We start from the raw sequence: 24,822 nt of genomic DNA, 5'->3' as shown, positions 1-24,822 counted from the left end.
GAGCACTCCCAAATCATGATTTACAATTTTATATAGGTACCTACATTTTAGCAATCCAAATCATGACTTAGAATGTTTATACATTGTAAATCATGATTAGGGAGTGCTCCTTGTAAAATTCAAGTGTTTTGATTTGTTTATTTCTAGTGCAGCTTTATTATGATTTTAGTATAGAATGCGATTTATTAAATGGACGATTTAATAAGCAACTCCGTGTCAGTTTGTGTAAAAAAGCTTTTCAGTTTAAAAGATGAACTTGCTTTGATTTTTGATGGAAAATATTCACGTCATCAAAAAAAAATAAAAATAATGATTATCCACGCAAGTCATATTCTGTTCAGAACAAGTGTCCACTGTTAAAACCGTTCAGTATTTGTACTACTGACGGATTCTTGGTAGATCTCCCTGGTCCTTTATTAGTCACCGAAAACGACGCAACTATTATGAGAAAAGTAATGGATGATCAAGTTGGTATAAGAACTATCATGAAGTAAGGTGATATTTGCATCGTGAATAGAGGTTATAGGGATGTGATACCATACCTAGAAAGTCAAGGATTCAAGGTTCTTATGCCTGCCATAAAGGAAAAAGGTATAATTTAAGTGCGATGAAAGGATATGAAATATACGTCAATTCTCGCACGATCGTTTCTCGTATCCCCTTTAAGTACTTGCACACCGCGAATTTTGTAATTTGGCAATTTTATATTTTGTTATTATTAATACAAATTGAAAAAAAAGGTTCAATATCAAATTAAATATATCTATTAATTTAATAAATGATATTATTTGAATGATAATCACCACTCAAATAAGAGGGCGGGGGACCAAAATAATTTGTCACGTATACCTAGATAAGATTATGTGCTTAAAATATTGGAGAAAATATCAAAACAGAGCGTTTGTTGTATTTTGAGCATGTTTTGATCTGAAAATGGCAACCGTGATCATGTCATTACAAATAACAAACAAAATATCAAAAATATTTATTTCTAGGGCTTTTCATTCACAGTCATTTGTTTCGAGCTTCTGTCATATGTTGTATAATCTGTGTATAATATTAATATACACGGATTATACGGTATATGACAGAAGCTCGAAACGAATGACAATCAATGAAAAGCCCTATTGACATGCAGTTAAATAACATGCAGTTTATGTGCTAAAAATATGGGGAGGGGGAAGCATCAAAAAAGTGTTTTTTTTTTTCGAATTGTGAGGAAGTTTAGGAGAGAAAATGGCAAATCTAACCCAGCAATTCAAAAGAACGAAAAAAAAAATACACGAAAATATAATTATTTTGAAGTTCGCCAAAAATGACTTACAAAACTAGCACAATTTTTTTTTGAAAAATTAAAAAAATTTTCCTGTCATCTATTTTAATCTAAAAAATCTGAAAAAATCAGTATGTTTTTGACATAACATTGTATGCTCATAATTTTTCAGATTTTTTAAAGCAAAGGATCGCTCAGTAAACGCTAAAAATATGAGGGGGAACACAAAAAAATGGGTTTTTCGAATTTTGAGAAATTTCCGGCGAGAAATTGGCAAACCTACCTTCGCTATTCAAAAGAATGGAAAAAAATACACTAAAAATAATTATTTCTCAGCTAGTCAAAAATTTACATAACCTAAAAAATTTCTGAAAAATTCAAAATAATTTTCTGAGCTCAATTTTGATCAAAAAATCTGAAAAAAATCAGTATGTTTTAGGGCATAACAATACACATTCACAAATTTTTTCACAGTTTTTAAAGCAACAGATCGCTCAAAAAAAAATTTTTTTAACACCTTTTTTACGCCAGGGGACACTTGGGGTTACATAGGGTGCTAAAAATTTAGTTAGGGGTGTTTTTAAATATGTAAACTTTGCGCCTAAAACGCGTTAAACTGAGGAATGCTTCACGTGTGTCGAAGCATTACCTGAATCCAAACAGTACGAAAAATGTCTTATTTCACACCTGCTTTAAATTCTTGTGTGTAGGTTCTATCTCTAACACAAAGAAACTATATCTTACACTATTTAAATTTAAAACTAAATAGAGAAAATCGATTAGTTGAAATTAAAAAATTATAATACTTTGGAGAAATCTAACGTCGCGTCGGTCTTATTATGGTAGGGGAGCCCAAGCGGGGATTTTTGCAGTTACTCGAGCGCGTCAGATTATCATATGGGGAGAAACGTGGTACCCTGCAGATGTACCTCTGCCATATATTGGCTCTTAACATAGGGGAGTTCGTTTAGGGGGGCCCGAAAAAAAAATCTATCCTTAAAAATACTCGAAATTGTCAGATTAAGATAAGGTAAGTTAAGTACATGCAAAACAGTGTATATTTAAAAAATCTGACGATTTGAGCGGGGCGTAAGGGAATTGGTGAGTCACAAGGTTTCACAAGAAAAAGGCGAATATTTCGCGAAATGAACGTCAGATCGAATAACTAAAAACTACACGTTCAATATTTTTCAAAAATCTATCGATAGATACCAAACACGACCTGTCGCAGAGAGGGGTGGGGGTAAATTTTAAATTTCAAATACAAATCCCGCGATATTTAGCAAAATAAACATCAGATCGAAAAACTGCAAAATACGCTTATTTAATATTTTTGAAAAATATATCGAATGGTACCAAACGTGACCCCCCACGGAGGTGGGGTGGGGGGTTACTTTAAAATCTTAAATGGGAGCCCCCATTTTTTATTGCAGATTTGAATTCTCTGCATAAAAATAAGCAACTTTTATTCGAAACATTTTTTCGAATTATGGATAGATGGCGCTATATTCGGAAAAAACCATTAATGGAAATGGAAAATTAAATTAAAAAATGGCAAGCGCCCGCTAAAATGGAAAATTTTACTTAACTTTTTTTGGTTTTAGGACCTAATAATCACAACCCAATAGGTCCCCAAAGCGCTCGAGTGACTGCACATTTAGCATACTTTGCTCCCCTACCATTATTCATACAAGTTGGTTGTTTTTTAATATTAATCATGCCCAGAATTATGAAGTATGTATGTGCACCTATTTTTTATGTTGTTTATGTTTATGTAACATACACATGTTGTTTATGTTTATGTTTATGTTTATGTTGTTTATGTAACATATTACCTTCTTATATGTTTATGGGCAGGACACACCAGAAGATATTCGGATATACACGGGATTTTAGGTAGGTACTGTTGTATCTTTGTGCTTTTTAGTATCCGTCTTAACTTTCCAAACTTTAATAATCACATTCGTGAGACACCCCAGAATAGGGTTCAAGAAGTCGCCCACGCGAAAAGTGGTAAAAATGTTGTTTAACAATTTTTTTTAATAAAATTGCAAAAATAAATTGTTTCGATCCGGACAAATTTTTTTTAGGTTTTTTTGGACCATTCTGGACAAAACAGGTCTCTTGTAAGTTTTCTCTAAAGTTGATAGTTTTCGAGTTATAAGCAATTTAAAATTTGAAAAACGCGAATATGGCCTTTTTTGAGACTTAATAACTCGGTTAAAAATTATTATTATGAAAGTCAGAAAGTTACTAAATCAAAGTTTAAAGCCCACCCTATATGATCCTGAACAAATTTGTGTCATTAATTTATTTCTAATTATATGAGCGGTAAGATCATATTGACGCGGCTGTAAATGTGAGTGCGAGTAAGATACACCATTGACTGCCGGAATGGCATCTCTCTCGCACTCACCATTGACGGCAGCCTAATAAGTGCATGGCGCTCATTATTATTACTTATAAATAACAGCTTAGTAATAAAATAATGACAAAAATTTCTTCAGGATCTTGTGGCTTTATCTTTGATTTAGTCACTTTCTGACTTTCATAATAATAACTTTTAACCGAGCCTTTAAATCGCAATTTTTCGGTTTTTTTTTTCAATTTTAAATTGCTTATAACTCGAAAACGATCAACTTTATAGAAAAATTAAAAGATAACTTTTTTGTCCAGAATGGTCCAGAAAATCTAAAAAAAATTGTCCGGTCCGAAAATATTGATTTTTGCAATTTGATTAAAAAAAATTGTTAAAAAAAATTGGACCACTTTTCACGAGGGCGACTTCTTGAACCTTATTCTGGGATGTCTCACGAATGTGATTATGCAAAAAATCTCATGGGAATATTTTTTCCAACGAACCCGCCGTTTTCGTCTTGTCTAATATTAGATTCCTATATGTCTATCGTTTATAGGTCCGTTTGCTTTGCAATTTGTAGAAGACTCGGATTTTAGGTTGTTACCAGAATTTTGCTTTCCGGCCGGAGTAAGAGATCTTCTAAGTGCTTCTGTACTTTAGATTTCTCGTTCTATAAAATAAATACTTTGCATTTTGCACAACACAGGCCTATAGGCCAGAGATCAATCTATGATAGTGTCTAACTCTAAATAAGCAATAATAAATAATACATAGATTATTACTGGTATTTAAGTAATAAATAACACAGATGCAATAAAACGTATATTTTATTAATAAACACGTAACTTTAAATAAAATTTCAATTGAAATATACATTTATTTTATCACTCCTTTCTAGCTATCAATGCGTAGCATCGAGGTGAAACTAAATCATCAGTAATTTTCTGTACACGAGCTTCGAATCCTTTTTCCTTCAAATATTCCACTCTATCTAGTAAAACAATGTTTTCACACACATTTTGTAAAGCAGCTTGAAGTCCCGTTAAAACTTCCAACAAAAAACATTTGTCTTTGTACTCATTCCACTTGTCACGCATTTTATTCAAGAATACCTCATCAGTAATACTTAAGTGATTATCGTTTGGGTTGCGCGGTTTCAGTTGGTGTGTACTTGGTAGATGACTCAAGTAGTCTTCGATGTCTGTAGTTGACGAGTGTGTTGTTGATTTTCGTTTAAGACGTTTGATATCCAAGTTTTCTAAAACAGAACACCATTAATATCATTATAGTTTATGTCTTGCGAATTACTTGGAAAAAGACCACAAATACATTAGAGAAGATACACAAAATACGACAAATAAAGACAAATATTTATCTCAAAGAATAAAGAGACATGAGTGAATGACAGGAGATTTTTAGTATAATAGAAGATCGGCGAAATGTTAATGATAAGAATAACAACCAATAAAACAAAATAAATAATAAAATAAGAAGAGTTATGGGAATAGCTGAAGAAAATTGCCTAAGGAATAAATTTACAGAAATAAAATCACAACCAAAAACATTATTCACTGAACAAGATGTAATACAGCAATTGTATTTATGTATAATATATTAGCAGGTAGCACAGTACAAGACAGGCTTCTACAGAGGTTGTGGAACTGCCTTATGCTAGCCGCTAGTTCCCCCTGTTTTGTTACCTGAGTTGGTCAGGTCATCATACCATATTCTGTCTCCCTCTTTAAAAACTTCCACCGTCATCCCACCCTGCACCAACTCACATTGGCTAGTGCGGTAGAATATGGCTAAAAACCAAACATGCTTGACACTACTAAAAGAGGGCCCTCGGTCCCCGGCAGTGAGCTGATCCATGATCAAGCGTGCGAAGAATCCCCGGGTCAGATCAGGCTACAATTAACGACGACAAATGCATATCGGCAGTACAATGTAAGAAAACTGTCATCAGAGGAAATGTTACTGGAACTAGAAGAAGAGTTAAAACACATAAAAGGGGACATTGCAGGTCTCTGTGAATGTAAGACCCGAAGAAGAGGAATGTTTAAAAAAGAAAAAATAAGAAAGAAAAAATAGCAGATTTTGAATTTATGATAACATAACATACATAAGAGACACTTTAAGAATATCCAACAATTTAAAAGGTATTCTCTCTTTTCAGTCCTGATCCGCTATATAAAACAATCATACGACCCGTAGTGATGTATAACAGCGAAACGTGGACGTTAACAAAGGCAAACCAAGAGAGACTACGTGTTTGAGAAAGAAAAATTCTAAGGAAGATCTTTGGGCCTGTGCTTGATGAAGCAGTAGGACAATATAGGATAAGAACTAATAAAGAGCTCAAAGAACTATACCCAGACGACAACATAATAAAAGTAAGTCCAAAAGAGTCAAATGGACAGGGCACCTCAGAAGACATTCTGATGAAAGAACAGTAAGTCTGGTATGGGAAGAAGTCCCAACTGGAAGAAGACAACGTGGACGCCCTCGATTCCTGTGGCGAGATAATATAGCAGGAGATCTGAAAGCTATGGGCGTGGAGAACTGGATGGAGATTGCTCAAGACAGAGAAGAGTGGAGGGATGTTGTCGTATCGGCTAAAACCAACGAAGTGTCACGGAGTAAGTAATCCTTGATCCGACGAGGGAATATAGTGGGCATCGTGATGTCGTATTGTAACGATATGATGCCAACGGCAAGCGATGAGCTGATCTACCAGACACGACCGGAGGAGCATCCGTGTTGGCGCATAGCACCTCTGGGGGAAACCGAAGGAGAGGGCATTGAGAGCATATTTAAGGCGAGCTAGGAGAATGAGAAAGTCAGTCGTGGCTAGCGTGTTGAACTAGCCATGGCTCGAGAGTCGTTGCTAGCGAATTGAACTAGCAATGGCTCGATAGCTGCTGCTAGCGTGTTGAACTAGCATTAGCTGGCTTGGCAAAGATGCACCGTATATTGAGGTGGAACTATGCCTAGGCGGACGCCACAGTAGTGACGTGGAGTCTTGCCATGGTCGTTATCGCAGTAGGCGGTGGTAGCGAGGAACGAGTAACTGCATTGCAGTGGAATGCGGTGTCTCCAGGCTACGTTGATTTAACGTAGCGAGATTGTTATTGTATACAGGGTGAGGCAGATAACTGGCCTATTAGAAATATCTCGAGAACTAAAGGCAACAGAATCATGAAAATTGGAATACAGGGGTTTTGAAGGATGATCTATTAAATGAAAATATTTTCATCTCTTTGCAACTTCCGGTTATACCGGAAGTTGCTTATAACTTCGTTTTTTTAAATGGGACACCCTGTATATTTTTACATTTTTGGATTCTCTTCGATGTCTTTTTTCTTAAAATATGAGGATTTGTAATGCTATACAGGGTATTTTAAAAGATAATTACGTTTTTTTATTAATTTCGTAGCAATATTCACACCCTGTAGAATTGTAACAGTTTGACAACTAAAACTCTACTTACGTTCAAATGATTTTTAATATAGTCTACTATTGTTAAGAATCATTAGTATAGCTAAATTTTTAATTTTAGTATACGGGGTTGTTCGAAACCCGGAATGAGTATTTTCTGAGTTTTCTTAAATGGAACACCCTGTATTTTAGTATTGTAATGAAATGATATTTTATGGTACTTTTTTATTTCTTAAGCATTCCCTATACCTAACTGCTTTAAATTGTGCTTAATTGTTAGTCGCACCAACAATTTTAACTACGTAGGTATTTTAATAGCTAAACTATTATTGGTAATTTTAAGGATCAGTCTGGATTAATATGTATTTATTTCTGAAAAATGATTTGTGATTGAATATTTTCAAGGCCAACCTAATAAAATTTTACGTATTTTTTGTTGCAATTAATGTTTAGCTTGAATCACCAATAACTCACAAATTAAAGCAGTTAGGTATAGGGAATACTTATAAAATAAAAAAGTACTATGAAATATCATTTCATTACAATACTAAAATACAGGGTGTTCTATTTAAGAAAACTCAGAAAATATTCATTTTGAGTTTCGACCAACCCTGTATACTAAAATTTCAAAATTAGCTATACTAATGATTCTTAACAATAATAGACTATATTAAAAATCACTTGAACGTAAGTAGAGTTTTTAATGTCAAACTATTACAATTCTACAGGGTGTGACTGTTACTACGAAATTAATAAAAAAACGTAAATATATTTTAAAATACCCTGTATAATATTACAAAATCTCATATTTTAAGAAAGAAGATACTGAGGAGAATCCAAAAATGTAAAAATATGTAGGGTGTCCCATTAAAAAAAACCAAGTTATAAGCAACTTCCGGTATAACCGGAAGTTGCATAGAGATGAAAATATTTTCATTTAATAGATCATCCCTCAAAACCCCTTTATTCCAATTTTCATGATTCTGTTGCCTTTAGTTCTCGAGATATTTCTAATAGGCCAGTTATCTGCCTCACCCTATATATTGTTTATCATATTATTTTAATGTTGCTATTATGATCGGATGACTGTAATAAAGTTTAATATTGTTTTTCCTTTGCAGAAGATGGAATTGTATTTTTATTTTATTGGTTTTAAACTGTACATAATTATCTTAAATATATTTACTTTATTTTTGACCTGTGTTTTACTGAGTCTGTCGTCCTCGAAAGAACTACCCGTTACAGTATATTGACCATTTCCAAAGATCTCTTTCTTTGATCTTTCTTTCTCGTGATGTTCGGACTTCTACCTTTCCTTGGATAATAAGTCTTTCGTTGGTTTCTGAGTCTGCTCTCGTAACATGTCCAAAGTATTTTAATTGCTGGAGCTATACTTTGATGGATAGCAGTTTGACGACCTTTAGCTTATTTAAAATGGAATTATTTGTGCTGAGGTCGGTCCATGATATTCATAATAGAACAGAATATTTTTCAAATATTTTTCTCCAACAGAACATTTCAGTGGCGGCACATATCTGGCTTCTTTTCGCTTGTCTTCGGGTCCAAGATTCAAATCGTTTGTTAGTATTAGGAATATGAACCAGTTGATCAACCGCAACATTAACCAAAAAACCTTGCATGCTTTTTACGGCTCATAAGACTATCAATCTTATGAGCCGTCCAATTGGAACACTTTTGCAGGTCACAAACAAAAGAATATATACAAAATATGGGGAATAACTAACGAGAACGGAATAAATGCCAAGACGTTTTACACTTACACGTTCAATCCATTTATATCAGAACAAAACGTAACCCACCTGATTCTGCAACCAACTGTAGTATACAACGAAACATTAGGTTTGTAGAATGCTCCACATGTTCTTCTTGAGACATATTACAAAAGTTTCTAGAAGCTTGTTGGCAAGCTAGCCTCAAAAAGGATCTCCTTAAAAAATATTCACCACTAGCTTTATCAAAAATATCTTTAAAAACATTGCTAAAAGGGAAATTATAAAAGTACTCTTTGTCATCCTGTTCCTCTTTTAATTTAAGTCTATGATAGCAACACGGCATAATAACTAAGCTTTTGACGCGGTCAAGTTGACTGAACAGATCTAAGACTGTTACGCTGAGGTCTGCACATGCGTGGAGACCAACCAAAGAGACCGACTTGGGGTCAAAATCAGTAAAAGTTTCTTGTATTAGAGATGATATCTTTCCAGCAGATTGTGCATCGATATAGTGATCTACAAACTGTACTCCATTTTTGCAATGTGGGTATATCTTTTGTTGCATTTTATAGGCCTGAACTACGTACTGCTTGGAGCATTCGATACCTAGGACCTTGTGTTTGTATTTGGAATGTAAATGATGTGAGAGGTAACCCTGAAAAGAAATAAACTATTATTTAGTTTCAGTAACTCATTTAATGTGAAATACAAAATAATATATTCTCTTTCTATAAGAATACCGTTCCTACTTTGTTTATGTATTTAATGTTCTATTTTCCTTAATGTTCGCAATAATTTCTTCAACAGACGTATCCGATTTACCTTCAAGGTATAATTGTTTTATAATTATGTGATAGATTCTGTAATAGATACTAGTCAAATCGCTGCATATACATAGTTACAACCTAATTAACCAACATATTTTCATTCCTTTCAAGGAGTCAACAATACACTTTGTATAAAATAGTTTTTTCACCTTCCGAAAAATTGTGCCGACAACGTTTCCTTTGACTATTTTCGATTTCCATATTTGTCAGTACCTACTCTATAAAAACGTGTCAACTGCTTCAGGTCACCTATAGTATACTTGTCATCAAATTATTGCAGAAAACCTTAATCTTAAGCTTATTACAAAGTCAAGTATTTGAATGGCGTGGTTAAATTTTCGGCACAGGTAGAAATTAATAAATTTTAATCTATTGTTCCTTTAATTATTATACCTGCTATTCGGTATGTTTACCTCTCAAAATTTAAGGACGCCATTCAAATACAGTACTAACATACAGGACTAACAGTATGCCGATGTATTTCAGTAATAGCAACAAGAACAACAAGTTTGTATGAATAAACCAGTTGTTCATAAACAGTATATAATGGATATATTCTGAAACAGTTAAAAAAAGTCAAATTGTGTTTGGGAGCAAACTAAAGCATCTATTGTTTTATGTTTAAATGTAAAGTTTGAGTGTTGATAAGATCAATGATTTATGAAGTGACATTGAATACGTAGACCACAGGTATGTGAATATTATTCGAAATATATACGAAAATGCTACAACAACTGTTAACCTCCATTGCATGACTGAGAAGATAAAAATTGGCAGAAGCGTGCGGCAGGGAGATACCTTTTCGCCAAAACTATTTATAACAATCACGGAGTTCGCATTTAAATGACTATAGTGCGAATCAATAGCGTTCGTTGACTACGAAAAAAGCATTTGACAGCGTGGAAATGTGGGCAATAGAAAAAGCTATAAACAACTGTCAAATAGATTCCAGATACAGAATGCTAATACATAATATATATAAGAAAGCAACAATGACAGTACAATTGGAAGAAACCACAAAACCCATACCAATTAACAGAGGAGTGCGACAGGGAGATGGTATTTCTCCTAAACTATTTACATTAGCACTGGAAGATGTTTTCAAAACAATGGAATGGACAAACATGGGAATAAACATAAATGGAAAGAAACTAAACCACCTAAGATATGCAGACGATGTAGTAGTCATAGCATCAAGTTTTGAAGAACTACAAACCATGCTAACCGAACTAGCAAATGAATCCGAACAAATAGGTCTAAAAATGAATTTTGCCAAAACAAAAACAATGACAAACACACAAGACAATAGAAACGTAATACTAAACGACACCACAATAGAAGCGGTTAATGATTATATATATTTGGGACAGATTATAAAAATAAATAAGGAAAACCAAACAGCGGAGGTAAAAAGAAGGGTCAGATTAGCCTGGGCAGGATTTAGAAAATTAAAATGGGTCCTAAAGAATAAAAAAATACAACAATACTTAAAAACAAGAGTGTTTCACCAGTGCATATTCCCAATTCTCACATACGCATGCCAAACATGGACCTTGACCAAGGCAAACATGGATAAAATAATAAAGACACAAAGAGCCATGGAGAGAGCAATGTTAGGAGTAAAATTGACAGGCAAAAAGCAAAACAACTGGGTCAGAAATAGAACAAAAGTCAAAGACGCAGGTCAACATATAACCAGGCTAAAATGGAGCTTCGCAGGTCATAACGCTAGACAAACGGACAATAGGTGGAATAGCACGATACAACAATGGAGACCATGGACAGGAAAGAGAGCAAGAGGACGACCCCAGATGAGATGGGGAGACGACATTAAAAAGATAGGAGGAACGCACTGGAAACAGAAAGCACTAAACAGAAGCGAATGGAGGAAACTTGGGGCAGCCTATGTTCAGAATTGGACGAATTAAAGGGCAAAAGAAGAAGAAGAAGAAGTGGGAATCAAAGGTTATTATTATTAGCATCGATGGAAAGATATTAAATCATCTCCGATAAGCCGATGCCATTGTTCTCACAACAGACGACTTAGAAGAAGCTAGAGTTATGCTACAACCAGTCACACAGAGAGTCGGTTTAAAGGTAAACTATGCAAAAACAAAAATTATGACCAATCTCGTCTTCTTCTTTAAGTGCCATCTCCGCGTCGAAGGTCGGCAATCATCAAAGCTATTCGAATTTTAGGGACGGCTGCTCTGAAAAATTCATTTGACGTACATCCGTACCATTCTCTCAGGTTGCGCAGCCACGATATTCTGCGTCTTCCTATGCTTCTTTTTCCTTGAATCTTTCCCTGCATAATCAATTGGAGCAAGTTGTACCTCTCTTCACGTGTGATATGTCCCAGATATTCCAATTTTCTTGTTTTGATGGTATTTCAGATTTCCATTTCTTTATTCATCTTTCTCCGAACCTCTTTTAGTGGAGTCACTGAAGGTTTTCACCTCAGATTTCGTTGAACCTTCATCGATTTTTATGAAAATTGGTGAGTAGTTAAAAGATACTTCAATGAACAAAAGTGACATGAAGCCAACTTGCGCTTTTACCCTGGGGGTGGATGCCACCCCTTCTCGGGGGTGAAATTTTTTTTATTAAAAATAATACCAGAAATCGATAAAGGGGCAACTTCTAAGCAAAATTTGTTATATAAAGTTATTAACATAAATCAATACTTTTTGAGTTATTAAATATCAAATATTTTATTTTTTCTTAAAAAAATGCATGTTTTAAAGCTGTTTTTCACGTATTACTTAAAAACTAGAAGCTTTTGTAAAAAAGCTATTATTACCAAAATTAAAGATAAATAAAAAATTTAATACACTTCCCACTTAAAGAATTAAACTAATGTTATTTCAAAGTGAGTTATGGGTAATTTAATGTATATTTTTTTCGACGAGTACTCAAATCTAAGTATTCAAGCTTAAGCCATGGTTTGTTAGAACAGTGAGCGACGCACGGCATACGGGTACAGCAGAATCTGTTGTACTCGACGCACGGCAGATTTGAGTAAGTCGGTTTGTTAGCATATTATTCTGTCTTCTGTCGATCTCAAAATAGTTTGAGTTTGACGTTTATTCTCACGGGGGGTGTACGTAGAAAAACAAATTCTGACAAAATCAAGGCAATAATTTTATTACTCCTAGAAAAGGAGGAGGAAGAAGAGATAATAATATTAAATTTAAATAAAAGAAATAAAAATGTAAACTAAATGTTTTCATGTCGTAATACAGAAGGTGCATTTATATTAACAGTCGAAAGAAAATTGTTTCAGAACGAGAAATAATTTCGAGAATATTTTAGAATTTCCAGATATTTATTTGAAAATGTATTACCATTTATAAGGGATAATATTACTAAAAAACCCTACAACAGAAGACAACATCCGATTTCTGGAGAAGAAAAATTAAGCATAACTTTGAATTAGGTTTTTTTATTTAGAGAAAAAATAAAAATATGTGTTTAAGTACAAAACAGAAAACTTCTTAAAAATGTAAAGTATATTATAATTGTATCTTACATTTCTACATTGCTATTAATTGATTCTGGCGAAAATACAAACAAATGCACGCTCTGAGATCCTACATTTATTTCCAAAGAATTTTCGTCACAAGAATTATTTGTTGTAATAGGAACCAATTCATGTACCTAATTCATTTGCAGCCAGCTCAATTTCATATCGCGAAACAATATGCATTACTTCAGCTTTTATTCTTGCCTTTTCAATCGTAGGAAATCTCGATACTGTGGAAGCAACACTTTCAAAAAACATGTGGATCACCTGATTTTTGAGCCAATGTCGATGATGTTTCCGACTTTTTAACAAGTTTTTCAATCAAAGCGGTTCGTTTCTCTCGTCCCATTTTTAATTCGCTCATTAATGAGAAATTTCTGTTTTTGACATTCACTTTTTTTTTCGGTGCTCACAATATAGTATTATAAAAGAGTAATAAATCGTCTAATACAATAGTAATAGAAATTAGATGTTGGGTTCCGGTGAGGCACATGGTGTCTTTGAAACGCACTACTGAAGGGGAAAGGTTTATAGTAGGTACCTTTTGTTAAATGCAAGCTGCTTTTCTCTTTGAATATTTCCCCAAATAATTGACCTGAAAACAGGTCAATTTACAGAGAACTACGTACATATTTAAAAATACGCAAATAGAATAATAAAAAATGAGTTATTCAAAGCATACTTTAAAATAGGGATCAGGGATAATGGCAAGACAAAATTGTGCCATTTGTTGAATAATAACGATACACTTTATTTTGTACAAACGTAGTTTTATTATAATGCATGCTTCAGTTTAATAAATAATAGAAATAATACCAATTAATCTAAATAGCAATTAAATACTAATAATATCAATTTAATACAAGTGACTTTTTCATTTACTTTGTGCAATTAAAAATATGTCAAATCATGCAAACTTATTTTTGTTTGAATAAAATTAGTTTACCACCACGTTGTACACTGTGAGTTCAGCTGAACGTTTGCGTCCAAATCAAATCGCAGTTGATTCCAGCGCACACCGTCGACGTACACTGCTGTCGGTCTTCAGAGCGCGCAACTAAGCAGAACCTAACAATCAGTTAACATACAGAAACCATTCCTTTGATTTGGACTGACGTGCGTGGCGTTCGACTGACTGTGAGTTGTGCGTCGCTCACTGTTCTAACAAACCGTGGCATAACGGGAAAACGATGCATTTTATAGAATATACTTGTTAAGCACTTGTCAAAGTACTTCGGAATACCTATCAAATGAGCTCAAGTAGAAGTTAATAGCATCAAAATTAAGCAAGTTATGATGAAAATAAGAGAACCCTTTCGATTTTTTTAGGAAAAAGTGAAAAATAAAACATACGCCATTTCCACAAAAATTCAAATTTGTAGTAATCCTCACAAGAATTTCTTTAGGTTAACATAGTTAATGATTTCAACAATTTTGACCGGTTTAGAATGCATATGTTTGAAAAAAAAGATATAATTTAAAAAAATCAGAATTTTTAAAATTATCGTACTTTTCATTGTATTTTGATAATAACTCCAAAAATACTCAATATACGTAAAAAATGATATATAATTAAATTTTAGTTTTTTCTGTTCGAAATACTTTACTGATTTTGCTATTTCCATATAGTAAAAAATAACCGAGATAGAAACTTTTAAAATTTCAATTTTACTGCGAGAACCATGTAACCGGGACCATTTAACCTTTTATTTTTAAAAAACTAAGAGGTTTAAAAGACTAATTTTGACGTTTTTTAATAGAACTTGGAATCAGCATTTAACTAGTTTTTAGGTTAACCTGATATCTTAAAAAATAACGGAGTGATTTACAAAAACACAATAACAATTTTTGGAAAAAATTTTAAAAGATACATTTTGAAACATTTTTGGTGCATAAATTTTAATGCTATCAACTTTTTCGATGGCTTATTTGATAGATATTTCTATGAACTTTGACAAATATTAATAAGTTTATGTTATAAAATGCATCATTTTCCCGGTATTTAAGTTTGAATACTTAGATTTGGGTACTCGACGAAAGAAATATACATTCAATTACCTATAACTCACTTTTGTTTAAAATTGAAAACTTTTTCTAGTAAGGAGTTTATTTGATTTTTTATTAGCCTCAATTTTGATAATTATAACTTTTTTATAAAAACTTATAGTTTTTGATTTATTTATTAAAAATCGGTTAAAAACATGCATTTTTCTACCGAAAAATTAAATTACGTATTTTTTATGGGAAATAAGCCACAATTTTACTAAAAAATGAATTTATTAACGTTTCGAAGCCCAAATCGGGTTTCGTTGTCAAAATACAAAATACTATTAAAATAAACAAACATGTTGTTGCTAAGTAAAAAAATTCTTCTATAATTTATTTAGTCTGATTTATTTATATTAGCAATTCAGACGTATAATATACATTTTAAAGTAGAAGACTTTAAAATGATATCGCCAATATTTATGAGTTGCGTTCCTGGGACGACTTTACTAAAAGATAGTTCATTCGATTACATGAAATCAATCCCAACTCAAGAATATCCGTCGCAAAAAAATCATAGCATGTGATCTGTCTTTAAAAAGACAACCAAATTGCAACGATGACAGTAAAATTCTCGCGTTAGAGATTCCATAGTAAATCACGAGAGAAAACCAGGAAAAAACCTCGTGATACTATCCCGACATCGTTTGATCTTTAATAACTCAAAAAGTTTTGATTTTATATGACAAATATTGCTTATAATTTGTCCCTCTATCGAATTGTGGGGTTATTTTTAATAAAATAATTTTCACCCCCGAGGAGGGGTGGCATCCATCCCCAGGGTAAAACGGCAAGTTGGCACCATGTCACCTTTGTTCCTTGAGATATCCTTTAACCACTCACCAATTTTCATGCAAATCGATGGAGGTTTAACGAAATCGGAGGTAATAAATAGCTCATATCCACCTTCAGTGACTGCACTATTTGTTTGTGACGTGTTCTGTCCACGATTTGGTACTCACCGGAGGGACCGCAGACGTTCGGATACAATTAGCGGCTCTTTGTAAAGACAATGACGTCGACTTTGCAAAGTAACAAGACACTTACTCAACACACACACTACACATTACTCCCCTGAGTTAGTGATAAGTTATAGTCTAAAAAATCATTATGAAATTGACTGGCCAGTCGGTTGTGAAAACCAGTGCCAATAAAACACAAAACACACACACGATATTTTTAGAATTCTTCTGTACACCCACAGCTCGAATGATTCTAGTTTTTTCATCTAGAATGAATTTCGTCTAATGGAAGCTAATAGAAATCGTGAAATTGCCCATAGAATTTGTGGAAAAATATGTGTATTTGGGCCACGAAATAAGGTTAACGCAAGTCCACCAAACATGTGAGCTACTCAGAAGAATAAGTTTAGGTTGTGCTGCATTCGGAAAAATGAGGGACGTAAAACAAATACACCAATCCGTTTAAAAATGAAAGCTTTTAAACAGTGCGCTCTACCAGTCCTCACATGCGGAGCAAAAACCTTAAATTCTCACAAAAATATCAGCTGAAAAATTGAGAACACAACGAACGATGGAGAGATCTATGCTTGGAATAAGCTTAAGAAATGGAGTAAAAAACAAGGAAGTCCGTAGACGAACCGTGGAAGGTATTGTCGAATGAGCTACAGGGTAAAAATGGAGATGGGCGGAACATGTTGCAAGAATGAAAGACAACAGATGGACAAAAAAGTGCTTGAGTGGAGACCACGAGCAGACAAGCGAAGCCGAGGAAGACCCCAACGCGATGGACCGATGATCTCAAAAGAATTGTGACCAATTGGATAGCAGAAGCGCAGAACAAAAGAAGATGGAAATATCTGGAGGAGGCCTATGTTGAACAATGGACAAATCAGGGCTAATTGATGATGATGATAATTGAATTTTTAATTCTATAAATTTTCTTGCCTGAAATATGAATCCTTCAGCATCTATCATTCATTATTGTATACCTGATTTTTATCTAAATTAAAATATATAATACGATTGTGATCCCGACGACACTGTATACGAGCGAAAATTGGACTTTACAGAAAAAGCATAATAGTAGGATAAATGCAATTGAGATGAGACATCTACGAGCTATAGCCGGAAAGAGCAAATAGGATAGAATAAGAAATGAGGCAATAAGAGGGATAACTTAACAGGAGCCAACAATGAATAAGATAATAAAGAGACAATTAAGCTGGTATGGACATCTGATGAGAATGAAACCTAGTAGACTAACAAAGAAAATTCACGAAACAAGGAATATTACAAAAAAGGAAAAAGGCAGACAGAGGAAAAAATGGATACAGCAAATAGTAGATGCTGGAAAAATTAAACAGAAAGCGCTTGAAGAAATGAAACTAATAGCACAAGACAGAAAAGAATGGAAGAGATGGGTGAATATGTAGCTAAACTAAACCCAAATCCGACACCTAAATGGGTATAAGGAAGGGGAGAAAGGAAGGAAGAAAGATTTTTATCTAGCGGCAAATTATTGTCGCTCAGGTATTGGCGGTGATTCTGCAATCTGGGTAAAACATACTTTATCTTGTAATGTAATAAGTCTTGACAAATATGTTACTGATAAGCATTTTTGCTTTTCAATAAAATACTTATCAGTATTACAAGCAAAAATATTTAAACAAAAAGTGAGTATATATTATGTTAAACTGCTATAGATCTTCTGGTAATGTTGATAGTTTCTTTGAATCCTTAGATGCGGTTTTGGAGAAGATAGTCAAACCTGACATAATATATTGATTATATAGCTATTCATATAAAAGGAATTCTAACTACAATAGACTTCTTCAAATGCAAATCCACTAATGGATGTTAGCGATCACATTTTCCTCTCTATTTCTTGCAATGTGTATCAGAGATTGAATGTCGTTAATCCCTGTCCATTGCATTATGTTTCGGAGCCAAGACATTTCTTGCGTCCTATTCCTCTCTTGCCTTCAATTTTACCCTCGATTCTAAGTTAAAGGAGCTGGTATTTTTCCTTCCGCATGATGTGACCCAGATACGCCGTCTTCCTTTTCTTGATGGTTTCGAAAAGTTGGCGTTCTTGGTTAATTCTTTTAAGGACATCTACATTTGTGACTTTAGCGCCCATGATATATTTAGGATAAGGCTATACGCTGTGAGCTTCGCTGGTGTCGCTCCTATCGGACTACTAATTCAACTTTCACCGGTAATTTTTAAATTTATTATTTAATTGTTATCGCTTAATATTTACAACGCAAAAAAGTAATTAAATTGTAATTGATTTTTTTAAGATTTTGCTAATCATTTTGACGTTCTATTGACAAAATATGAATTTCTTACTTCGGATACTTCCACAATTATCGTGTAGATGGCGCTAAGATTTAGATTAATAGATTAATAGAACATTAAAAAAACTTAAATTCAGTATTTAAAACGTAAGTATATTTAAGGTAAAAATATATACCACAGCTTTGACCAACTAATATTTTTTATAATTAATGTTTTTAATTTTAATTTTAAATTAATCACTTTGACATTTATGTCAAATTTCCGGTGAAGGTTTACAGACTTGTCACTCCTGGCGCTCGCGAATTTGTAAATATCCCCTCTACGTACGAGCTCACAGCGTATAAAGCCACATTTTGAAGGCTTATATTTTGTTTATATCCCTCGTTTTGAGTGTCCAGCCTCTACTCCAATAGCAGCACCGACCATACGTAGCACTTAGTAAACCTTAATCTCAGTTGAATATATCGAACTTTGAACAGGTCAGTACCTTCCTGAATTTTACGAAACCTTGTCGAGCTTGCTCAAGGCGACATTTTACTTCTCTGTCTGATACCCAGTCTCCAAAAAGCCACGTTCCCAGGTATTTAAATTTGCTCACTCTTTAAATAGACTTGGTATTCGGTGTTATGGTGGAGTTTTCAAGTGCATCCAGGTTTCTAGAGATGATCATGAATTTGTATTCCGATGATAGTGACTAAGTTGTTGACGATTAAGTTGTTGAAGATCGACTATGTCGTCACAAATTAAGACACCGTCATCAGCATATCTTATGTTGTTGATCAATAATCCATTCACTTTGATTCCCATCTTTGCATCTTCCAAAGACTCTTGAAATATGGCTTCCGAATAAATTTTAAATAAAAGAGGGGAAAGCACACATCCCTGTCGAACACTCCTTCTTATATGTATGGGTTTGGATATAGAATTGTCTATTTTTAATTGTATTGTGCCGTTTGATACCAGTACAAGTTTTCAATGAATCTTATATCTTTTTGGTCTATATCAAGTTTTTTGAAGATCTGCATTAACTTGTGGTGTTGGACACGATCAAACGCTTTTTCGTAATCTAAAAAGCATAGGAACACGTCCTTCCTCTGATCGTAACAATTTTGGACCAGCACCTGTGTTGCTACTATTGCTTCTCTTGTTCCTAAGCCTTGCCTAAACCCAAACTGGGAATCACTAATATCTCATTCATATTTTTTGTATAATCTTTGATGTAGTATTTTTAAGAATATCTTTAAAGTGTGACTCATTAGGTTAATGAGTCTGTGATCCTCACACCTTTTTGTATTGAAATTTAATAAAACATTTTCTTCTTGGTAAAAGGTATATTAGTTTAAAAAGCCCTAAAGGGCTACAAACATATGAACAAAACGTTTTCGCTCTGTAACAAGAGCATCATCAGTGTTACAAGAACATGGTGAGCCTACCAAAAAAATACAAAGGTCAAAGCCTTTCAAAAAACAGAAAAAAGTCTTATATAAATGAAAACATCGAAAAATCCAAAGGATGGAAAAAATTCCTAAGGATACGGCCCTAGGGCAACATATGACTCCCACTTACAATCTTAGATTCGCTTTTGAAGTCTCATCTATTAGTTGCCTGCCACCTCTTATAACAGAATGACCTAGTTACCTTTTGACCCACTTACAACGTGTGGGAGTCATATGTTGCCCTAGGGCCGTATCCTTAGGAATTTTATCCATCCTTTGGATTTTTCGATGTTTTCATTTATATAAGACTTTTGTCTGTTTTTTGAAAGGCTTTGACCTTTGTATTTTTTTGGTTGGCTCACCATGTTCTTGTAACACTGAGGATATGCTCTTGTTACAGAGCGAAAACGTTTTGTTTATATGTTTGTAGCCCTTTGGGGCTTTTTAAACTAATATACCTTTTACCAAGAAGAAAATTTTTTATTAAATTTCACTTGTAAATTAATGGTATACAGCCAACTACAGGAAGTTCTTCCTTGTGGATTTTTGTATTGATTTTCTTGGGTAAGGGAATAAAAGTAGAGCGTAACCACTGTTGAGGATAGCAACCAGTTTCATAAATAAAATTAAATATTTTGTGTAGTGCTGAAATTCCCCTTTGATCCAGTAGTTTAAGTATTTCTGAAGGGATTTCATCTGGTTCAGGTGCCTTATTGTTTTTTGAATTTAATATTGCCTTTTCTGTCTCCTCTTTAGTGATTGACAGGCCAGTCAGCTGGTCGTTCGTATACACTTCACCCATGGGTCTTTCGTCATGGTAGAGCTCCTGTATATAGTTTTCCCATACATGAATTTTGTCCTTTTTACCCAGCACTATCTGGTTATCCTGATTAACTATGGTAGTTGGTCTTCGTTTTCTGTATATTCCATTAGTCTCCTTAAGCTTTTTATGTATATTACGGTCGTTGTGCTGTCGTTGTAAATGTTCTAGATCGATACATTGTTGCTTCAGCCATTCATTTTTTGCTATTCTTATCTTTGTTTTTATTTGCCTGTTAATGTTTTTGTACATATTGCTGCCATTTTGGTCATTCTTGTGTCGTCGTCGTTCATCCATTAGTAATAGTATTTCTTCTGTCATCCATTTTTGCTTCTTATTATTTGGTTTGTACCCTAAGTTGTTTTTCATGATGTCTGTTACAGCACTAGAAGTTTTACTAAGGCTGTGCGGTCGGAATATTTCTACAATAGACTTGTAGCAATATTTTTATTGTATCAGTTTAGTGATGTCTTTTGGTCACCTGGAGTGGCAAATACCTCATGTCATGTTTCCATCACAATTTATTCAAATTTTGCTTTGTAAAGACCTACCTGTGTACAGGAAAGTTTTGTTAACGATAATTCAACAACAAAAATGGTTTTATGTCCGTTTACCCAGGACGAATTAAATGAATTGCTAATTAAAAAACCGAAAAACACCAGATTTTGTGGATCTGTTATATCGATATTCCAGGGTTTATCACAAAATGTGTGATTGATGCAATAATTTCACCTCTTACACACCTTCACGTAAATTTGAATTTGATAAATTTAATTATTTTATTTAATATATTTGTGCCTTTTTGTTAATCCATATAATCCGATCTTTAAATTATTCTGTTACATTATTGTCGATCCCACATATTTGTTTAAAAATTTCTTAGCTACATATTTATAATTTGTAAAAATCCTTTAATACAAGTAGCGCTACTTCCCATTCTGACAAAAAAAATATACGCCACTGGAAGGCCAAGAATGGTCAGAATGTTAGATAGATTAACTGAGTGTTGTGTGTTTAAATTTCAGAAATTAAATCAGGGAAAATCATTATTCGTAGGAAGTCACCTATATTACTGTAATAGTAAGGAAGGCTTGAGTAAGTCAGAGATTCAAAGAACGATAGGACAAAGCTACAGAGACATCAACATGGAATTAATTTCTTACAAAATAATTAAATCCTAAAAAAATAATAAATTAACGTCACCGATGGAATTGTGGAATTTTTAAACAGTTAATGGTCTAATATTTGAATGTTTCCAATGAGCCACCCTCTTTACTTGATTGTTGGACTACAGTATGGCAATTTCATTTTCTTTAACTAGGTACTATAAAACATAAAAGATAAAAGAAGTTTAATTGAGGACGCCACTGGGTGCACTTTAAATATTAATGACGACTTATTATTATGAATTGCAGTAAAATCATGTAGTTTGTCATGAGTGACTCAATTTTAATCATAAAACATCTAAAAGGTGTTTGTCTATAATAAAAAAGTATGTATATACTTTAGAAGTAAAACAGGTGTGAATTAGCTGTGTATAAATTTTACTTACCAAACCTGAACCAATATCTAACACCAGATCAGCTTCAACACCTTTAGATATTTGATCGATTACTGGAGACAATATAACTATTTCATGTCGTTTTTTGTTACTCAAACAACAATTATGTGAAAATATGTCATCTTCGTGTTTTAAATGTTGGCTTTCCAAGTTTGGTTTTAGTTTACTAATGTTATCAATAAGTTCTTGGACAGTGGGAGGTGAATTCTACAATTTAAGCTCATTAGTACAAGCAGTATTATTTGCACAAACTATGGTGGTGTCTAAAGATATTTTATAATTTTATTACCATAATTATTTCTCTATATCTACCTAATCAACCAAAAACAACCATCTATGGACCGTCTTTCACTGTTCTCTATGCTGAAATATTTGCATCTATACCCCATTCCACGAATATACGACCCTCTTGGATTATGGCGACAACGAATATTTTACTGTGCAAAATATGAAGAACGAAAGTAAATTGCAAATTATATTGTTGTTTATTGGAGTAATTATTAGAGCAAAAGACTTTCGTACTTCTTATGTTGTACACTTAAATATTCGTTGTCGCGATAATCCAAAACAGTCGTATATTCGTGGAATACACCATATCTATATATCACCATAATCCATATCTATATCTAAGTCCATTATGTTGTTTTATATCAGTTGAGTACCACACGGAAGAAGAAGAGGAAGACCGGGTAATAGCTAGAGAAGAACTGTAATAAGAGATCATAACAGAATTGGTCTGAGATGGAGAGAGGAATGGAGACGGCTTGTAAAGAAACTTTTGAAGGAATAATACAGAAGAGGATGCGCTGATCCAGCGAATCAGCCATCTTTTACTTTTGGCTAAGAAACGCAAGACCGCCCAATACTTGATAAGGAGAAAAGTCAGTAGAGAGCTATCATTTGAGTATCTAGGATATGGTATTTCTCCGTTTCATTTGTAATTCCATGGTTTCCAATATGATTATTTTGTTCCAATCCAAGTATTGGGATTTCGATATTCAGCTATTGTACCATGTTTTGGAGGTCTCTGAGGTGGTTTAGATGTATTGGGTTTTTCTTCTTCTTGTTCCTCTTTATAAGCAATTCTACTTGTTCATTGGCGAATTGATACCTCTATGGAAGGTTGTCACTCCATCTTTTGCGCCGTCGGCCGATACTTCTTCTACCGATTGGTGATTTAACTCTTGCTTTTTGACCACTCGCTGCTTTTGCTTCACTCCTCATTTCCAGTAATTCTTCTCCTTCTCAATACTCTCATCTCTGACGTTTCTAGTAGTCTTTGTGTGGCTGTATCGGGTCTTGTTTCTGATGCATGTCATTATTGGTCGTACACTGGCTTTATAAATTCTTGACTTCATCTGTGTTAATATGTTCGTTTCGTCATATAGTGTTATTAAGACATCCTGCCAGTCTATTTGCATTTTATACCTACTTCATTTCTAACTTCTTCGTCCAGGTCTCCGTAGCTTGACAATGTAATTCCAAGGTATTTTATTTTCATTACTTGTTCAATACTGATACCATTAATTTTTATTTTATTATATTTTTCAGACCTTGAAATGTTTGCTAGTCTCTCATCGTCCATTCTACTGATCTGCTCTCTCCACATTCTGTGTTTCTATCTTGCCCATCTTACCATATCCCGGACGCAGCCTTGTTCACTTACAAACCCATTTCTTTTTTCCCTAAGACTGTAACCAGTAATAGATCCCAGCGTTCTCATTTCAGTTATCCTTATCTTAGTAAGTATCATCGTTTTCAGACTTTGCAATGTTTGCAAACCTCTCAACCGTCTACGATATCCTGGACGCCGCATTGTTCTCTTCTAGACTCAAGTATGGGTAGTCCTGTAAGAATTGAGCTGGTATTGACAATGTTGTTTTTCTTTGGAACAATTATCATTAAAAACGTATTGAAAAGAGTTCTTCCAATTGTTGCACAGCGCTTGAGCTACTAATTGAACTGATTATTTCATTCATAGGAGATTCTGACCAATAGAAAGAAAGCTACATAAATATAAATTAAATCGATTATTTTTTAATGATTTTAACTTCCAACCGTATAGTAAGATATTTGATCACGTGTTTAATTCTGTCCAATCAGATTAAAATTATACTGATTATTTCATTCATAGGAGATTCTGACCAAGAGAAGGCTACATAAATCTAAACTAAATCGATAATTTTTGATAATTTCCCGTCGTCAAGTATATTACGTCAGATGCCCTTCGTTGCTACGAAAAAATACATTCAGTGACATTAATGACAATTAATGTTTTAAAAATTATAAAAGTGATGACTTTCAACCGTCAAATTAATATTTATAACAACTGTGTGTTTAGTGTACTAATTTGTACTTACATAAATAAATTACAATAAAATTTTGGTGTTGAACAGTTTTATTCATGAAATAATCGCAACAAATTGCACTCGATCTCTAAAATTAATATAGAATGTTTGCCCTCGTGACACTTTGACATAATTTCACTCGCCTTCGGCTCATGAAATTAAAACTGTCAAAGTGTCACTCGGGAAAAATTC

The 24,822-nt window shown here is 33.6% G+C and overlaps 2 protein-coding genes across 2 annotated transcripts in view; both read right to left on the bottom strand.

Moving 5' to 3' along the window:
- The window catches only part of LOC114328378 (nucleoside diphosphate kinase 7), an 87,397-nt gene that overhangs the window by 26,552 nt on the left and 36,023 nt on the right, over positions 1 to 24,822 (bottom strand). The gene's annotated exons all lie outside the window — the stretch shown is intronic.
- LOC114328373 (probable methyltransferase-like protein 25) lies at positions 4,517 to 24,098 on the bottom strand. The gene is made up of 4 exons (XM_028277209.2): positions 23,919 to 24,098; positions 22,274 to 22,489; positions 8,891 to 9,458; positions 4,517 to 4,890 (listed from the first exon to the last, which is right to left on the bottom strand). Exons 1-4 carry the CDS (start codon positions 24,096 to 24,098, stop codon positions 4,517 to 4,519), a joined length of 1,338 nt encoding a protein of 445 aa, XP_028133010.2.

Source organism: Diabrotica virgifera, chromosome 6, assembly GCF_917563875.1.
Source record: "Diabrotica virgifera virgifera chromosome 6, PGI_DIABVI_V3a".
NCBI classification, from domain to species: domain Eukaryota; kingdom Metazoa; phylum Arthropoda; class Insecta; order Coleoptera; family Chrysomelidae; genus Diabrotica; species Diabrotica virgifera.
Note: the sequence above shows the minus strand (reverse complement) of the source record. Positions and strands in the feature narration are given on the sequence as shown.

Coding starts and splice junctions, on each gene's coding strand:
- LOC114328373 (XM_028277209.2), bottom strand. CDS start 24,098: ATGCGGCGTCCAGGATATCGTAGACGGTTGAGAGGTTTGCAAACATTG. Junction 9,459..22,273: donor TAGATATTGGTTCAGGTTTG/GTAAGTAAAATT, acceptor ATTTCTTTTCAG/GGTTACCTCTCACATCATTT. Junction 4,891..8,890: donor ACAGTTGGTTGCAGAATCAG/GTGGGTTACGTT, acceptor GTTCTGTTTTAG/AAAACTTGGATATCAAACGT.